Source organism: Planococcus citri, chromosome 5 (genome assembly GCF_950023065.1).
Source record: "Planococcus citri chromosome 5, ihPlaCitr1.1, whole genome shotgun sequence".
Lineage (NCBI taxonomy): Eukaryota > Metazoa > Arthropoda > Insecta > Hemiptera > Pseudococcidae > Planococcus > Planococcus citri.
Window position 1 is genome coordinate 51,180,729 of NC_088681.1, and position 17,577 is coordinate 51,198,305.

The 17,577-nt window shown below is 35.3% G+C and overlaps 1 protein-coding gene and 1 long non-coding RNA gene across 4 annotated transcripts in view; one reads left to right on the forward strand and one right to left on the reverse strand.

The window, feature by feature from the left end:
* The window catches only part of LOC135849275 (uncharacterized), a 59,868-nt gene extending 48,204 nt beyond the window's left edge, over positions 1-11,664 (forward strand). Inside the window, exon 2 of the long non-coding RNA XR_010559510.1 lies at positions 11,191-11,664. This is a non-coding gene — a long non-coding RNA (uncharacterized LOC135849275). The remainder of the gene's footprint in view (positions 1-11,190) is intronic.
* On the reverse strand, positions 7,684-11,191 carry LOC135849274 (uncharacterized). 3 transcript variants are annotated; one of them, XM_065369638.1, is made up of 9 exons: positions 10,740-11,191; positions 10,619-10,648; positions 10,408-10,512; positions 10,230-10,304; positions 10,010-10,126; positions 9,665-9,925; positions 9,518-9,595; positions 9,188-9,331; positions 7,684-8,834 (listed from the first exon to the last, which is right to left on the reverse strand). In XM_065369638.1, exons 3-9 carry the CDS (start codon positions 10,448-10,450, stop codon positions 8,761-8,763), a joined length of 792 nt encoding a protein of 263 aa, XP_065225710.1. In that variant the 5' UTR covers positions 10,451-10,512; positions 10,619-10,648; positions 10,740-11,191; the 3' UTR covers positions 7,684-8,760. The 3 variants fall into 3 exon arrangements, with proteins under 3 accessions (XP_065225710.1, XP_065225711.1, XP_065225709.1); XM_065369639.1 differs by lacking the exon at positions 7,684-8,834 and having other exon boundaries at positions 9,037-9,331; positions 9,665-9,736; positions 9,833-9,925; XM_065369637.1 differs by lacking the exon at positions 7,684-8,834 and having other exon boundaries at positions 9,037-9,331.
* Positions 11,665-17,577: the final 5,913 nt, after the last annotated feature.

Here is a 17,577-nt window from a genome sequence, read left to right on the forward strand (position 1 = left end):
TATAACATCGTTAAAATGACATAAAAATACTTAAAAATCATCAAATTTGTTAAAAAGAAGCATAGAAATTGGTGAAATTTCAGTAGATTTTGGCAACATTCAGTGAAAGTTTTTTACTTTTTTTTTTGTTCCCTTCGTTGAATATTATCATTTGAGCTGGAACAAACACGATCACGAAACGTGATAAACTTTTGATAAAAATTAAAATTGTGAAAAAACTGGGAAAAAATGTATTTTTTAAAAACAAACAAAAGGAATGAGTTTTTGTTTTTGCATGTTTTCGTTTGTTAAGTGAATCGGTGGGTGCAGAAAGGGAACAAGTCACATTTTTGGAAATTTTTTTTTTCACGGATATAGGGGTTTCAAAGTACGGCGGATCGACTGGTGATGTCAGATTTCCGCAAAACTGCCGGGAAAGTGGTATTTGGGCGCAGAAAAAAAGCGGATCCACGTTTATGACTTTTTTGTAAAATTTTTTAAATTTCTTGAAACATAACTAACATTTTTGAGAAGACCATTTTTTGAAATTCAAGTTAATCTCTGAACTGAAAAATGATGAAAAAATTAACAACTTCGGCAAAAAGTCTTAGAACTCAAGGGGTTTTTGGTCAATTTAAACGAGATAGCAGTCTAAATGATGTACTTAGATGTAGAATCAAGCCCCATTCGTGCCCGAGCAATTTCAAAAAAAATTTTGTCGATTGGGTGCAGAAAGGGTCTAAGTCCCATTTGTTTAGGCAGCAACAGCGCCGGCGCACGTGAATATTTTTTTTTCTAAACAGTGCTAAAAATTGTGTCTTGGGGTCCTCTTTCAATGACCTTAAGCATGTTTACCAAAAATTTTTGATTTTCAAATAAATCAGTTTTTTGTTATTCCTGAAAAGTGCGAAAATGGACTTGTTCCCTTTCTGCACCCACCGATTCAAGTATTATCATCATTTATTTGAAAATTATTGGAAAAATGGCTTTTAGCTACGAGCAAAATTTCGAAACACGCAATTTTCTATGCACAGAATTGAAAAAAAAAAAATACTTTTGTAAAATATTTTGTTTGTCTTCAATTTTTTCCCTCGTCAATCGTTTTTTTTTTTTTTTTTTTTTTTCGTAATAGAAAAATTAAAAATAAAAGGATTTTTTTTATTCCAACCAATTGTAGTTGAATATTTCAACTTGAGCTGAAAATATCTCCAACACAAAATGTCGCAGAAAAAATTGAATCGCATCGCAAACACGTAAGAAATTTTCAGATTAATACACACAATTTTGTAGTTAGTCAAAAAATCAATTTTATGCATACGACGAAATTTATTTCGATGTTTTCGTGACAAAAAATGAATTTTTTGAGAAAAACTAAGGACAGACGAAACTGTAAAGTACAAAATTTCCTACAAGCAGAGTACGATATTTTCAAAATATTATCATCAAAAATTAACAGACTGACGATTTTCATAATTTTTTCAGCACTTTTTCATGCCTTCCTCTCCCCTTCCTCCAAACTCTCGAAACACACTTCTGCATTTCCCGAACATTGCGAGTTTCGAGAGAAAATTTCAATAAAATTCGCATCAAAAAGTCATAATCATTTTTTCCCAGTATTAAAATGTCAAGTTGAACTCAAAAATCCGAACACATGAACATATTGGAGAGTTTTTTTTTTCAACGATAAAACATAAGCAGCACTTGCGTAATTACTTTGCCAATTAATTTGAGCTACACGTTCGTAATTTTTAACGACGTTTTACAACCATAAATAACGAGTCTGTATTTACGAATAGGTAGATGGGTACCTAATTGTTTCTTTTGAAAATATATCATACGACGTGTCAAAATAGATTAAAATTCGACGCTAATTACGACTGCTCTACTAAAAATACACACTCGTCTGAATTACACGTACTGTACTCGTTTTAAAAAATCCCATTTCTAGTACTATTATACGAATCGTATCGTTTCTTATTTGGTAAATACGAGTTCTCGCGAATTGGTTCCAAAAAGGAAATTTCTTTATTGCACGGTTCGACGACTCTTGCAAATCACAAAACTTCCCTTTTCTGCCCTGTTTGCCCCCAAAAAAAGAACCATATAGTATCCGAGCCAAGTACAACAAACATGTTAAGAAACTCGATGGAGAAAATAACCAAACCCAAGTGCCAGCACCTTTTTCAGATGAAAAAGTACCATTTTCTCCATCTACGTAGTTTATACGTACGAATTGTACGCCAATTTACCGCACGTTTTGCTTCGCAAGCTAAACATCGTGCTGTGTTGGGTTTCCTTCTATTCTCGTCGTAGGTACAATGGCACCATTTCGAGAGAAAAAAATTTTCAAACGTGATATACTCGTACCTATGTAGAAGAATTTATACGAGTACGACGAGGCGAACGCGAAAGTTGTACAATATTGGACACGTGACACGACACGTTCGAATTTACTCGTATTTTCGGCTGCTTTCTGGTTGGCTAGTGATAATTTCTCGTTGAAGGAGCGAGTTTTCCACGAAGTGATATCGGTTTATCGAAAATGTGAAATTTTTTTAAGCCAGAGGTGAATGAAATAGGTGCATGGTGGCGTCGATGATGTCATTATGTAGTTTCACAATGATTATTATAGCATACAGATAAGTGTGCAGTAGGTATGTAGTGTTTGGGATACCGGTTCTCTATGAAATAAATCTTCTACAACGCCAGTTGATAAGAGGTCGCGGATAGTTGAGCGAGTGGTCGACCTCCGCAGTCGGTTAATTACAATCGAATAGGTACCTTAGTTGGTTGGAAATGGGAACCTACCTCGTATGTGCGAATCAATTGTACTATAAAATGAGCCAGATAACGAATGCACCGTTGTTGCACACTTACCTCTATATTTATTCGATGACAATTCAACTTATATTTATCCTCTTTGGTGTGAGTTCTCCCTCCTCGAGGTATCAGCTGAGTTCTTTTCACGAATATATTATTTTAGAAAAAAACTTTAAATTGTCACTTCGCGAAAATTACAGAAAAAATCTCGAAAATCGTTAAAGACTACGTGTTCTTAACACATCGGTTGCGAGAAAAATTGACTTAAACGAGTACGTATCCACGGTAGCAATGCGGGTTGTAGACTGCGTGCCGTCTGCAACTAAACACAGTAAATAATAGTAGTTACCCGAAAGCTCAACCAGTGCAGCCATATAATACGATTGAAAAATCAATTCGTTTATTTAGCAGCGTCTGCGAAGCGAATAGTGCGGTGGTAACTGGTATATGAGGTGAGGGTGGCGACGATCACAGCTTTTTTCTGGCTGAAATAAAGCACCAGGGGTAAGGGTAGGCTGTGCAGTGTACACTGTGTCAATATATCCACTTCGCCTTCTTGGTCTCCTCTCCTCTCGCCTCTTCTGTGCGGTGTCGTGTCAATAATGTATCGTCGAAACAATACGCGCGTAATCATTTCGCTTTTAATAATGAGTTTTTATACTTAACGTAATCTAACGAGAATACTGTACTGTAGAATAAGAGTTCGATGGCTATACATGCTACACAGATTAAGTATTCATTGTGCGTATAGCTTGGTGTGCTTTTACCTGATACTATTTACGAATGAGTAGGTACTATTGTATCGAATGTAGGATAAAGTGCACATAATAAGGCAACAGGTTCGCTTACGTGGTTTATTTTTCAACGTAATGATTTTTATGATTTTTTTATAGCCTGGAAACGCGCTACGGTGTTTGTTTATTTATACAAACGAGCGGGTTTAATTTAGGTGCTTATTACAAAGTTGGCTAGCTTCGTTTATTGGTTTATTGATGCGAAGGTTCTGTTTGAAAATCTGACCAAGAAACGGAAGTTCTTTTTTTAATCAATCAATTTGGACATTTTTTGCACCTACAAGTTACAACTGGCTTTAGATAATACAAGAGCATGAAATGAATACCTATCAAGGAGCTGTTCTCACAAGGGAACCTCTCGAGATATCCGCCAACAATTTGAACATATCTACCTACGTTTTTTGGAAAGGGCATGGTCTGACACACCAGCACCAATGAACAAAATTTCAGCAGATCAAATTGATTTTTCAATTTTTAACAAATTTTTTAAACCTTTAAATGGACCAATTTTGTCGTAAGTCAAGACATATTTTTCACAATTTCAAATTTGACCAACTCGTACTCGCTTTGCAAATGAACTAACTTGGCTCACATTTTTTCTGCATATTCCCACAAGGGTTCTCAATTCGTGGTAAGATATTGAGCGTGATTGTTCTTGTAGTCTTGGCTCAGTGAAATTAAACGTAAATTGTTAGGAATTTGGGAGAATTTGATAAAATGAATTATTACGCGAGCTAGTCGAGGAGGCCGGCCACTGTAGGATCTATTCCCCCCCCCCTCCTCCATCGATCCTCTGGGACAACTTTTTTCTCAAAGGGGGAGTCCTAAGGAACATTTATGGCCCTTGTCCTAAAAAAAAGTGGTCTTACTTACAAAATAGCGGCCATTTTGATTGACAGGTCAGCCGAAATTGCAGATTTTGCGTTCCAACATAGGACTTGCACAAAATTTTTTGAACCGTACAAAAGTAGATCGAAAGATCAGGCAAAAATTCATTACCTGTCAAAATTTCAAGTGCTCAAGTGCCTTTTTCGATTTTTGGTGAATTTTTGAAAATCAAATTTAGGCCAAAAATGAGGGAAAAAATCAAAATGTTACCAAATTGACCAAGAAAGGCGAAATTCGAGATATATCCTATTTTTGACATGTAAAATCGATTGGAAACTGTTTCAAACGGTTTTGAGCAGTTCTGGAGCCTCCAGCAGATTTTTGAAACTCGAAATTCCCACAAAATTTCATCAAATGGAGATAGAAAGCTGAAATTTACTCTACATTAACACCTTCTGAAGACGACTTCAGGTGAGTGAGTTCAAGTCATTTATGGGCCTCCAGCGACTTTTTGAAAATTACTGGAGCCTCCAGTAGATTTTTGAAACTTGAAATTCCCACATCATTTTATCAAATGGAGTTAGCAAGCTGAAATTTACTTCGCAAACGAATTTAAATACGATATGAAGTCGACTGCATGATGGTTTCAAATAGTTTTAAAGCTTCCAGCTACTTTTTGAAAATTTCAATTTTCCAAAAAAAGCCATACAAACTTTCAAAAAGTTGCTAGAGGCTCCAAAACGACTTGAAATTCACCTGCAGTTGACTTCGTAGCGTATTTAAATTAGTTTGCAGAATAAATTTCGGCTTTCCAACTCCATTTGATGAAATTTTGTGGGAATTTCGAGTTTCAAAAATCTATTGGAAGCTCCATTAATTTTTAAAAAGTCACCAGAGACTCCAAAACGACTTGAAATCCACCTGCAGTCGACTTCTTAGCGTAAGTATTGAAATCAGTTTGCAGAATGCATTTCGACAATTTTGGGAAATTCCAAGTTTTGAAAATCTACTGGAGGCTCCAGTACGACTTGAAATCCAACTGCAGTCGACTTCGTATAAAACCACAAAGTTTAAAATTCTTTTACATAGCCATTAGTGAAATGTAGTAAGTACGATGAAAAAGTTCCTAGGATGGAAATTGAATGAATCTACGAAGAAAAAACTACGCGGCGCGAGCAGTTTTTTTTTCATAAAATATGATAGAAATCGGTATTCTACCTAACTGACGCGATAACCTGACTGAACAAACATATACTTACCTACGTCGACGAATTTATGAATCATCAGACATCCTGAATGCAACCTAGGCGCATAGTAATGTCAAAACAGCGATAAACAATTGACGAAAGAACTTCAGACAAAATAATTATGCCATTAAACAGGAGTAGGTAGATATATTTTAATAGAATATCGAATCATAAAAAATATTTCTAAATTTTACTTATGAATAAAGGTCATTAATACCTATGTATCAAAGTGATGCAGAATTATACTTTAGTCAATTTTTACACACTAACTCAATTTTTAAAATAAACTTAAAAAAGTCGTAGCAGTCTGCCGCTACGTAAGAGCCAAATTTTTGTGCCAGAAACATTGAGGGCTCTTGAGCTACTCGCACCCTCGCTTCGCTCCTGTGCTTCGCCTGTATTTGGGAGAACTTTGTCCCCCTGCACCCCCCCTTGGGCTTCGCCCAATTACCTCCTGCTAATGTTTTTTTTTCGTGTTCTGCGCTTCGCTTGAACTACTCGCACCTTCGCTTCGCTCCTGTACTTCACCTGTGTTGGGGGGGACTATACCCTGAACGCCCCCTGGGGTTCGCCCAAATCACTCCTTTCGCAATTTCATTTTATGTTAGCGGGGGGGACTATGTCCCCCTGCACCCCCTTGGGCTTCGTCCAACTCTCTTCTTCCTCCTTCAAAAAATGTGGTAACAAACCTGTCATGACCCTGAAACTGGTTAAATGGGGTTGGAAGGTTGAAACCGGCAAAAGGCACTTCAGTTAACACCCTCCCATTGTACTGTTAAAATTTGAACCCTCTAGGTCAATTTGGAGGGGCTATACGCTTTCCTAAACGTCAAAAAAACATTTGACCCTGGAAAGAGGTCAAATAGGGTTGGAAGGTTGAAACCTGCAAAAAGCACTTCGGGTACCTCTTCTCATTGTACTGTGAAAATTCGGACCCTCTAGGTCAATTTGGAAGGGCTGTAGGCTTGGCTAAATGTCAAAATTTTCAAAAAACACATAAAATCGATGAAAAATTCACCTTTTTGACCCTGGAGAGTGGTCAAATGGAGTTCGAAGGTTGAAACTTGCAAAAGGCACTTTCTGTACATCCTCCCAATGTAAATTTGAACCCTCTAGGTTAATTTGGAGGGGCTGTAGGTGTGGCTAAACGTCAAAAAACACACAAAAATCCACTTTTTGACCCTGGAGAGGGGTCAAATGGCGTTGGAAGGTTGAATCCTGTAAAAAGCACTCTAGGGGCACCCTCTCATTGTATGCTGGAAATTTGGACCCCCTAGGTCAATTTTAGGGGTGAGGGGGTCAAAAATAGGGGTAAAATGTGTTGGTTTTTCTCACCTAAAATGGGGTGGGGATGACTTAGGAAGCTGAAATTTGGATATGTTGATTACAATAAAGGTACTGACCTATGGTATGATTTTGGACCCTTTTCGTTCATTTGAGGTCATATTATGACCCTCCAAAAAAATTACCTTTCTGTAATTTTCAACTTTGACCCTCCCCACTGCAGGGGTCAACTCTAGCTCCCAAAAGAACCCTATTCTCCAAGTTTTATCTCATTTCATTCATCAGAACGTCTCTTGATTGAAAAAGTAAAAAATTCAAGTTTCGGTGAAACTTCTATATAAAAACTGACACACCGGGAATCGTCTAGTTTGAGCTCAAAACGTCGAGAACTATCAAAATTTTTGGCCCCCGACCTTTTTATCTAAAGTTGGTCCTACCGCAATAGCCATCATTTTTTACAAAAATTAGGCTAAAAATTGGCACCCACAAACAAAAATGAGAGCCTTTCAAACAAGTGAATGTGCTAGAAAAAAAAGAAAAAGTTGAATTTCTGAAAAGAAGACGAATCGCAAATCTCCAAAGACCACAATTTTAGCTCCTCGTCGAATGGATAGGTTGATTCTTAGTTAATATTTTATTGATTACCTACCTATTGAATAGGTGAAGAGACTGCTCATTTTTTTGGGGGAGGAGTATGAAATATTTTTGAAGAGGAGTCGGTACCATATTACCTAAGTGGTTTTTTCCAGAAAAATTGATGAGAAATTTTCCATCAATTGGAACTACCTACATAATTTATCGGGGTATAACTGGAAACTGGAAATTTTTTCTATCAAGATGTCTGATTCAAACATTCACAATTCTAACAAATTCTAGCTGGACTATTTCGACAGTGATTATCTCAATTTTCAAAAATTTGAAAGCCAAAAAATCAGTTCAGAAAGTTGAAATTTTGGGTAAGTTATGACTTATAAGGTTTGGAATATACTCATCCTAAAAATTTGATTTTCGTAGTAATCAAAGCCCTACACTTGAAGTGGTTCCTTAGAATAAGTATGAGGGGTTAGTTTAGATTTAGTCCGACAGATTGATTTAGAAAATTTAAAAAAGCTGCTGTTATGGCAATTTTTCAAGTTTATGATATGTTCTTTCCACTGTGTTTCATAATACCTACGGGTAAACCATATAAACTTTTTTTTTTTCAATTAAGGCCAACCAGAGTGAACACTTTTATTTGTAAATTCATACAGATGAAGTTCCTCATTTCAACCTTCTCAATTCCAAAATGACCATTTTTGAGCTAGGTACCAGTGATTTTTCAGTTTTCTTCGTAACTTAAAATTAATCTGGGTGACCCAAAAATTGATGTGTGCTTATTAAACGCCCTTTCGACTGTTTCTAAAACCGTTATCACACAGTGTACCTATGCCTACCACGAGTCTACGATTCATTCATGTAAGTGTTTCTTTGAGACGAGCTCATAATTTGATGATTTTTTATTCACCATATTTGTCTACCTGAAGACGACAATTATTCATAATACCTACCTATTTAGTTTTTCATACGTCCCCATCCTCATCATTCATACCTAAATTTGGATTTTGCTTATGGATTTAAATTTTACTCATAGATATTAAAACTGAGAAGCATTTTGAAATGTATTTAATTTGCTTAAAATAAGTTAAACGATAAGTGTATGCTTATGGTACATTAAAATATACTTATGCAGTGAGCTAATTCTTAGTATACTTACAACCTTAATCATGCGATGTTTAGTTTTACATATAAAACTAACTCTTGTTACCTATTTACTCAAAAGCCTCTTCAAAACTACCACCACCGCCACTTTCTAACGCTGCATGGTCTTCTGCAGCAGATGATGCTGTGAAAAATTGTTATCAGATGTTACATTCAACTTCTTTGAAAATGTCCGGACACAAATATGTAGTATAGGTAGATAAAGGTACCTTATTTGAAGCCCCAAAAATTATACAGTCTGTTGGTATTTTATTTGCCCCACACGACCCCACCCACCACATGAAGATAAATTCTTGAGAAAATATTTAAATTCAATTGTTCTTGCGAATCTCATTCGATCGAATAAAAAAAGGTATGAATAATAAAATCACAAAGAACAACATAGAAATGTTTTCACTCTTTTAAACCCTAAACCCGCATAAAATAATGATGAATTTTCAATTTTGGATCCAACCCTGTACCTACGAGGCATCTTACCTGATGAACTCGAACTTTCGTGCTCTTCTTCTACGTGCTTTACTTCTTCCTGCTTTTCTTCTTCTTGTTTATGTTCTGATGCTAATTCTGCCAACTCTGCTCCTATCACTAAACCTGCACCCGCAGCCACTAAAGGCACAGCAACTGCAGAAAATACATAAGATTATCAGTAAAAAAAATTCAAAAATATCTGCCCGTAGTATTAACTATGGATATTGATGGAGTTGAATTACGAGACGGTTTTGAACTGTTTTTGTACTTAAAATTTTAAAATGTGAGTGTAAAGTAGTAGATCTTTGTATAGTATATAAATGAATGGAGTTAACGAACCGTCTCCTGCAGATACACCTCCAGAATGAGAATGAGAATGAGAATCCTTGTGCTGTTTCTCCTCGTAATTTATTTCCGCTGAGATTCGAATTAAAAATTAAGTTGAGCACAATTAATAAGTAAGTCACAATTCGCGTGTTCACTTACGTATTATAAATATTGGTGCGGGCGGCGTATCCTTCAACTGGGCAATTTTATCGTAAAATTTTTGCAATGCGTCTGCAGTGAGCAGTAAAATGAGTAGGTAATCGATTGGAGTTTTGCGAAATTTTAATTTATCAAATGATTTAACGCAATTTTGTGCATTTTGCATACCTGATAACCTTTCATGTAGATTTTTCAGTGTCCCTTCTTCGTCAAAATATCCTTTGAGTTTCATTTTTTTGATGAACTTGTTATTGTAATATTCTATAAAGCGTACCAAATTAATACCTACACACCTATTTAGAAATTGGGCGAACTTTTCGTTTGCCACGTTGCTATTATACTCACGCAGTAATGCATTTCTTGTGCCTTGATTTCCTAAATCACCCCACTGAAGAATTTGATCAAATTGTAATATATAATCATTTAAACATTTCTCGGTATAGTCAACAAAAGCCTCATATTCTGAAATCATTATATTTGTGAGATCGTTATCAGAAAGTACATAAAATCAAGTTTTAGGTGCATTGTAGCCTATAATAGGTGCTCTGTGGAAAAATTTACTGACCTTTTTTAAATTTATCAAAACGCCATTCCTTGTTCTTGACATTGAAAAACCCCCCGAACTTTTTTTTCAATTTGTCTGCAAGCAATTTTAATGTTGAAATAAGTTGATTGAAAAAAATTACCCACGATTCTCACCAGTACAATTAGGTACTTTATTTATTAGATTGGTTGGTAAGTACCGAAATTCTCCAATAAATTTGGATCATGAAGTCTTGCGTCCATTTTTTAAACTTCTTTTAGGAAATCTTTCATCGCTTCTGCTATGGTTTCAATGTGGGTTTCTTCTATAAATTACAATTCGGAAGCACATTGTGTAAACCATTGTTGTGCCTGATAATTGAGCTTGAAAAAATGTTTAAAATTGAGAAAAAATAGTTCCGTTCAACTTACCCGAACTGGACTTCGTTGAAGAAATCAAGCCTGAAACGATAAAGTTTTAATACACGTTTCAATTCATTAAGTACGTTATCTTATTTATTAATAATGTGCCTATTTCATTTTGAAAACTTACTGACAAAAATTACGCATAGAATCGAAATCTGCATTTTACACAAAAACATGTCTTGGATAAGTACCATACGATGTAGAATATTTCGAATAAAAATTAAGGATTATCCCGCGAACAAAATGTTTTTCAGTTTCACTGGCACCAGTAAATAGGTAATAATATGTTAGGTAGGTATAGCAAAATGCGTAAGTATTACATATATTGCAATGTAGTATGTACCTAGGTATCTACTGAATACCTAGCAACCAAAAGAAGTGAAATATTGCATATTGAAGCCTGATCGTAACATCTAGAAGTTTGTACAAGTGTTATTTTGATTTTTTTAATGTAGGTACATTATGAGAAGCTTACGTATAGCGTAGAATATTTTTCTGAAAAGCAATGTTCATGTGATAACGTCATACTTATTGATTACTTTGTACTGAATCTGAATTGAAAAATCGATATGTTTCAGCGTTGAATTCACAGTGTTGCCAGAGCCGTTTTACAATGTTCCGCCAGATGGACTCTGAAAATCCGCTAAAATCCGCTAAATTTTCGATGTAATCAGAATTCGCTAGATTTTCCGCCAAAATTTTGAGAAATTCGAAGATGGAATCAATAAAATCCTTGAAATTTTTCAAAATTTATGTATAAAAGAGCGAAAAAAACGGATGAAAGAAGAATAAAAGCAATCCGCCAGGATATCCGCTAGCCGCTAAAACTGAAAATGTCAGCGGATTCCTCTCATTAAAAACGCTAGGAACGGCGGAAAATTTGCTGAAATGGCAACCCTGCAATGAATTGTGATGGCTTTATTTTTTGCGATTTTTCAAAGCAGCAAGAACATTCTTATTACTTCGTTCATTTACCTACCTATAGACCTACTTAGGTATGTAGTATTTGTTTAGAAATACATCAAACTTGAATAAATAATATTTACATGCAATTTTGTTATCAATTTATTTAATTCATTATTCGAAGTATAGCGACCTTGATTTCAAGTTGAAAATCGCTCTGATAAATTTTCAGCTTCGGTTACTCCGTTGCTCGGCATTCGGTTCGCGTCTCATCCTGTAAAAAATCCGCATGAGATGAATTTGACAAAAATTCATTAATTTCACTATTAAATGCTTACCCTGATGAACGACTGAACCAATTTCAATGAAACCTGAAATCTCACAAGTCCACCAGTGTTCCTTTAATCGACGACTATCATCCATGATCCAAAACTTTACAGCTTTCGAGTGTAATCGCAGACACAATTGGGTTTTTGGAAATTTTCATGGGTTCACTTTGCACAAAATTCATTAAAAATTGAATTTCTAAGGAACAACGTTGCACCGCGATGTTGATCAAATTTGAAATTTCACAAGTAGGCTACCAGCCGGACATTTCGACCATCATCATCATGTTTTAAAAGCTCAAAGCTTCTAAGTTTACCGAGTGACAAATTTTTTATTGAAAATTTTTTCAAAACTCATTACAGTAGACTCCCAATTATCCGACTCCGAATTATACGACTTTCGGGTTATCCGGTCCGACTTACTTTTCGCATTATCCGACCCACCCAAGGTCGGATAATCCAAAAAACCCCTAATTTTTGATTTTGGAGTGTAAATAAAGATGCAGTATGCAGCATTTTGTATTCTAATGGTGTTATTTTCCTTGAAATTGATCCAACTTATCTCAAAAAATTATAATTTTGAGTCAGTCTTTCATTGTCTTTTATGTACAAAAGTATATTATTTTTGTTTATTCGTCATTTTTTCGATTCTTTGTTCCTGCTTTAAGCCAAAACTTGGTTTTCTGAATGAAAAATTGTCTTCTGAAGCTTATGCACTTAATTTCTACGCTAAAACCACACTGAGAAAAATAAGTAGTACAAAGCACCACAGATTGTAGCAATTTACCTCCATTTGTGACACTATAGTCAAACTTACTATAAGTGTAGCGATTGAAAGTACTATACTTGTAGTAAAAAATGATATACTTATAGTAAATAATACTGATTTGGGAGTACTACATGTATAGTACTTCAGGAACTACAAGTATAGTTCTTTTAACTATGATGCCAAAAATGAAGGTGATTTACTACAACTATAGCACTTTATACTACGTAAATTTTTCTCCGTGCATCTATTTCGGATTATCCGACTTTTTTGGTATCCGACCCACCTTACCCCCCCCCCCCCCCACCCGATTAAGTCGGATAATCGGGAGTCTACTGCACCTAGAAAACGGCAGAACCGATATCGATAAAACTTGAAATCTCACAAGGCCTCCACTATTCCTAACGAATGGTTTATTACAAGCTGATCTGTTTTTAAACGAATTGTTTACATACCTATAATGAATTGATTCACTTCTCAGTGAATTGTTTGTGAGAGTATCAATTTCATTTAAAAGAATCATTCATGAACGAATTGATTAATTTTTTGAGAGAACTATTCGCGTACGAATAGATTCATTTTTAGCGAATCATTCACCAACGAATTGATTATTTCATTAATTTAATGGATCAATTCGTTGGCGAAAGAGTCACCTAAGGATTTATATAAATCCATTCGTTCACGAATGACTCGCCCAAAATGATTCAATTCGTTCGCGAATGATTCACTCAGCATTGATTATTTCGTTCTCGAAGGGGTCACTCATACTAACTCATATGAATCAATTCGTTCGCGAATGATTAACCAAAAATTATTCACTTTGTTGGCGAATGATTCACTGACAATTAATCAATTCGTTTCCGAATGATTCACTAAACATTGATTATTTCATTCGCGAAGGAGTCACTTATACGAATTAATTCGTTCGCGAATGATTAACCAAAAATTATTCAATTCGTCCGTTCCGTGAATAATTCACCAAAAATAATTAAATGAATCGATTCGTTCGCGAATCAGTCACAAATACGAAACAATTCGTTCGCGAATGATTCACCAACAATCAAACAATTCGTTTGTGAATGATTCACTAAAAATTGATTACATATTTTGATCGCGAAGGAGTCACTTACACCGTACACGAATCAATTCGTTCGTGAATGATTCGCCAAAAATTATTCAATTTGTTTGTGAATGATTCACCAAAAATAATTAAATGAATCGATTCAATAGCGAACGAGTGTAACACACACAAATCAATTCGTTCGCGAATGATTCGCCAAAAATTATTCACTTTGTACTTGAATGATTCACCAAACATAATCGATTCGTTTGCGAACGAGTCACATATACAAATCAATTCGTTCGCGAATGATTCATAAAAAATGATTCAATTTGTTTGCGAATGATTCACTAACAATTAATCAATTCGTGCCCGAATGATTCACTAAAAATTGATTATTTCGTTCGTGAAGGAGTCACTTATACGAATTAATTCGTTCGCGAATGATTAACCAAAAATTATCCAATTCGTCCGTGAATAATTCACCAAAAATAATTAAATAAATCAATTCGTTCGCGAATCAGTCACATGTACGAAACAATTCGTTCGCGAATGATTCATAAAAAATTATTCAATTCGTTCGCGAATGATATCCCTTACAATTAATCGTTTCATTCGTTTCGTTCCTGAATGATTCACTAAAAATTGATTATTTCGTTCGCGAAGGAGTCACTTACAGAAACTAATTTAATTCGTTCGCGAATGTTCACCAAAAAGTATTAAATTTTTTCGTGTATGATTTACCAACAAATTGATCAATTCGTTCGTGAATTATTCACTAAAAATTGATTACTTCGCTAACGAATGATTCACCTAGAAACAGTGGCGCCCAGAGGTTGCAAAAGTGCTATTGCAGAAATTTCATGAGGGCCCCAAAATTTTTTTCAGGAGGGCCTTCATTTTTTCAAAAAAAGCCTAATGACTGCCATGGGTATACTTAATTGTGCAATTTTTTTATGGGAAATTTGGATGAGTTGTATCTTGTCTAAAACTATCCCCTAAATTCAAATTTCTCAATTTCCATTCTTTTTTAGAGCCCTGTATTGATTTGGTTATATTTATTAAATTTCTGAAGTTGAATTTCCATTCTTGAAAATTTTTGAAAAATTGTGTAGGTACATAGCAGAACTTGAATTTGCGAGGGCAAAATGATGAGAAAATTGATTACCTATTCAGAAAGTAAAATAACTGATGCAAAAAGTTGATTTTTGTAGCTTCAACATTTAAAAATTTCAACAATAGTTTTCAGGAAATTACAATATGTTCAAAAATAGAAATAAGTAAAGGCCCGAGCGAAGCGAGGGCAAAAGCTTTCGAAAATTGATAATTTTTAAAGTAAAACAACATCATTTTCGACGTGAAAAGTTAGGTTTTATACCCCCAACTTTTGTCGGGAGAAAAGAACGGGAAAATGTTGATTCGAAACGTGAATACCTAACATCATTCTTGAATATTCTTGAAAATGCAAAAAAACTGGTTTTCATGACTTAGGCATTTTAGTTTTCAGGAAATTATAATATTCTTAAAAATATGAATAAGGCTCGAGCGAGGTGAGGACAAAAGCTCTCGAAAATTCAGAATTTTTTTCTCTGAGGACATAATTTTTACATGTTTATAAAGAATAAATTTTTAATTTTCGGCGAAAAATAGGACATTTTTTGACATTTTATCGAAATTTGGGACTTTCTGGAAGTTCTGATTGAAATACATTGGATTTTTTTTTTTGGAAAATTCCAAGTAAAACAACATTACTTTTGATGTGAGAAGTGAATATTTTCTTCTCTCAAACTTTGGTCAAAGAAAGGGAAAAAACGATCTGGCCCGAGTGAAGCGAGGCAAATGCCTTCGAATATTAATAATTCAGGAAGTAAAAACCTATGGTTTTTGGTAATTCTTAGAAAATCTGTGTTTCGAGATGAGGGTATAGGACAAGTCATGCTATTTGGAAGGGTGAGGGTGCATCGTTCTTTTGCCAACATAAAATTGTAATTTTGACGCAATATTCAAAATTTTAAAGTGCTGAGCACTGTGATATCAAACATTTTTGAAATGAAAAATTTGCATATGCTTTGAGTATTATGAGTATTTCTGGAATTTTTCCGTTTAATTTTCATAGGTATTCCTACTATTATTGAAAGCAGTATCATAAATGACCCATTTTGGAACGTTTGTGATTTGAAAAGTAGAACATCATCAATTTTAATGAAAAAATTCGGTTTTTCTGATTTCAACATTTTTCAAATTCATTCATCCCTATTGACAATTTCAAGTGGCAGAATGCTAGCAACAGTGCTAGCATGACCATGCTAGCACTGGTTGCACCATTTTGAACACCTTTCCTAGCATATCTGCTAGCAAACTGTTGCCAGCACAATGCTAGGAAAATGGTACTAGCACCACGCTAGCAGCATTTTTCTGGCATTATGCTAGCGATGGTTTGCTAGCAGATATGCTAGTACAGGTGTTCAAAATGGTGCTACTGGTGCTAGCATGATCTTGCTAGCTTTTTGCTAGCATGTGTATAATATGTATAATGCTAGAAGTGCATTAATTTTCCGTATAAAAGAATAGGGTATTTTTAATTATGGTACGTTTCCCAAAAATATCCAAAAATAGGCAATTGCCCTACAATGCTAGTTTAGAACTAGCATTGCACTAGCATCTTGTGCTGGTATAAACTGAGTGATTAGTTTGCCAACTGCACTCTTCTTAATTTAAACAGGAAACTGTATTGAGCTTATATTCGACTTGACTACATACTTCATCTAAGAGAAGTTAAGTGTATCATGAAAAGAACAACGCTAGCAATTTGCTAGCACTTGACTGCTAGCACCTGGATAAGAAGTCTTTTAACAAAAATCCAGCACCATGCTAGTACTTTGAATGCTAGCTTTACCAAGGTTAGAATAGCGCTAGCAGTGGACTAGTGCAAGTTTACCTGTGATTGTATTTCTAGCATGTAACTAGCAGATTGCTAGCATGCCTTTTGCTAGTTCATCTCATGCTAGCACCATTACAGGGTGCTAGCAATGCACTAGCAATATGCTAGTACTGACTGCTAGCTTTACTCGGTGGTTATGCTGCTAGCATGTAACCAGCAAATTGCTGGCCTGTCTTTTGCTAGTTCACTGCATGCTAGCATCATACCAGTTCTATGCTAGGATGAATTTTCCAATAAAATGTCTGCTGGCAAAGTGCTAAGTGCTAACACCATTCTAACTGGTAATCTGCTAGTTGATTCCATGCTAGCACCGTGCTAGTATTCTGCTAGTAAAATTTGTTGATAAGATAATTATTCTGCTAGGATTAACTAGTGTATGGCTAGTGTACTTTTTACTAGCTCATATCATGCTAGCAACATGGTAGCTTTATGCTAGGAGAAACTGCCAGCATTGCTCGATAATTATGATGCTAGGATATAACTAGCATGTTGCTAGCATACATTGTGCTAGCTCATCTCAGGGTAGTATTATGGTAGAACTTTGCTAGCAGGAGCTGCTGGGATCACTCGATAATTATGGTGCTGGGTTTTAACTAGCATATCCCTAGCATACATTTTGCTAGTTATAATCTCACATTAGCAATATGATAGCATCATGCTAGCAGGGACAACTGGCATTACTAGGTAATTTATGAGGCAAGGGTTTGACTAGCACATTGCTCGCATACATTTTGCTAGCTCACCCCATGCTAGCGATATGATAGCATCATGCTAGTATGAACTGCTAGCATCACTTGGTAATTAAGGGGCAAGGGTTTAACTAGCATATTGCTAGCATGCATTGTGCTAGCTCATCTCATACTAGATATATGATAGCATTTTGCTAGTGGGAAATGCTAGCTTCATTCGGTAGTTATGTTGCTAGCATGTAGCTAGCTCATTGCTAACATACTTCTTGCTAGTTTGTAT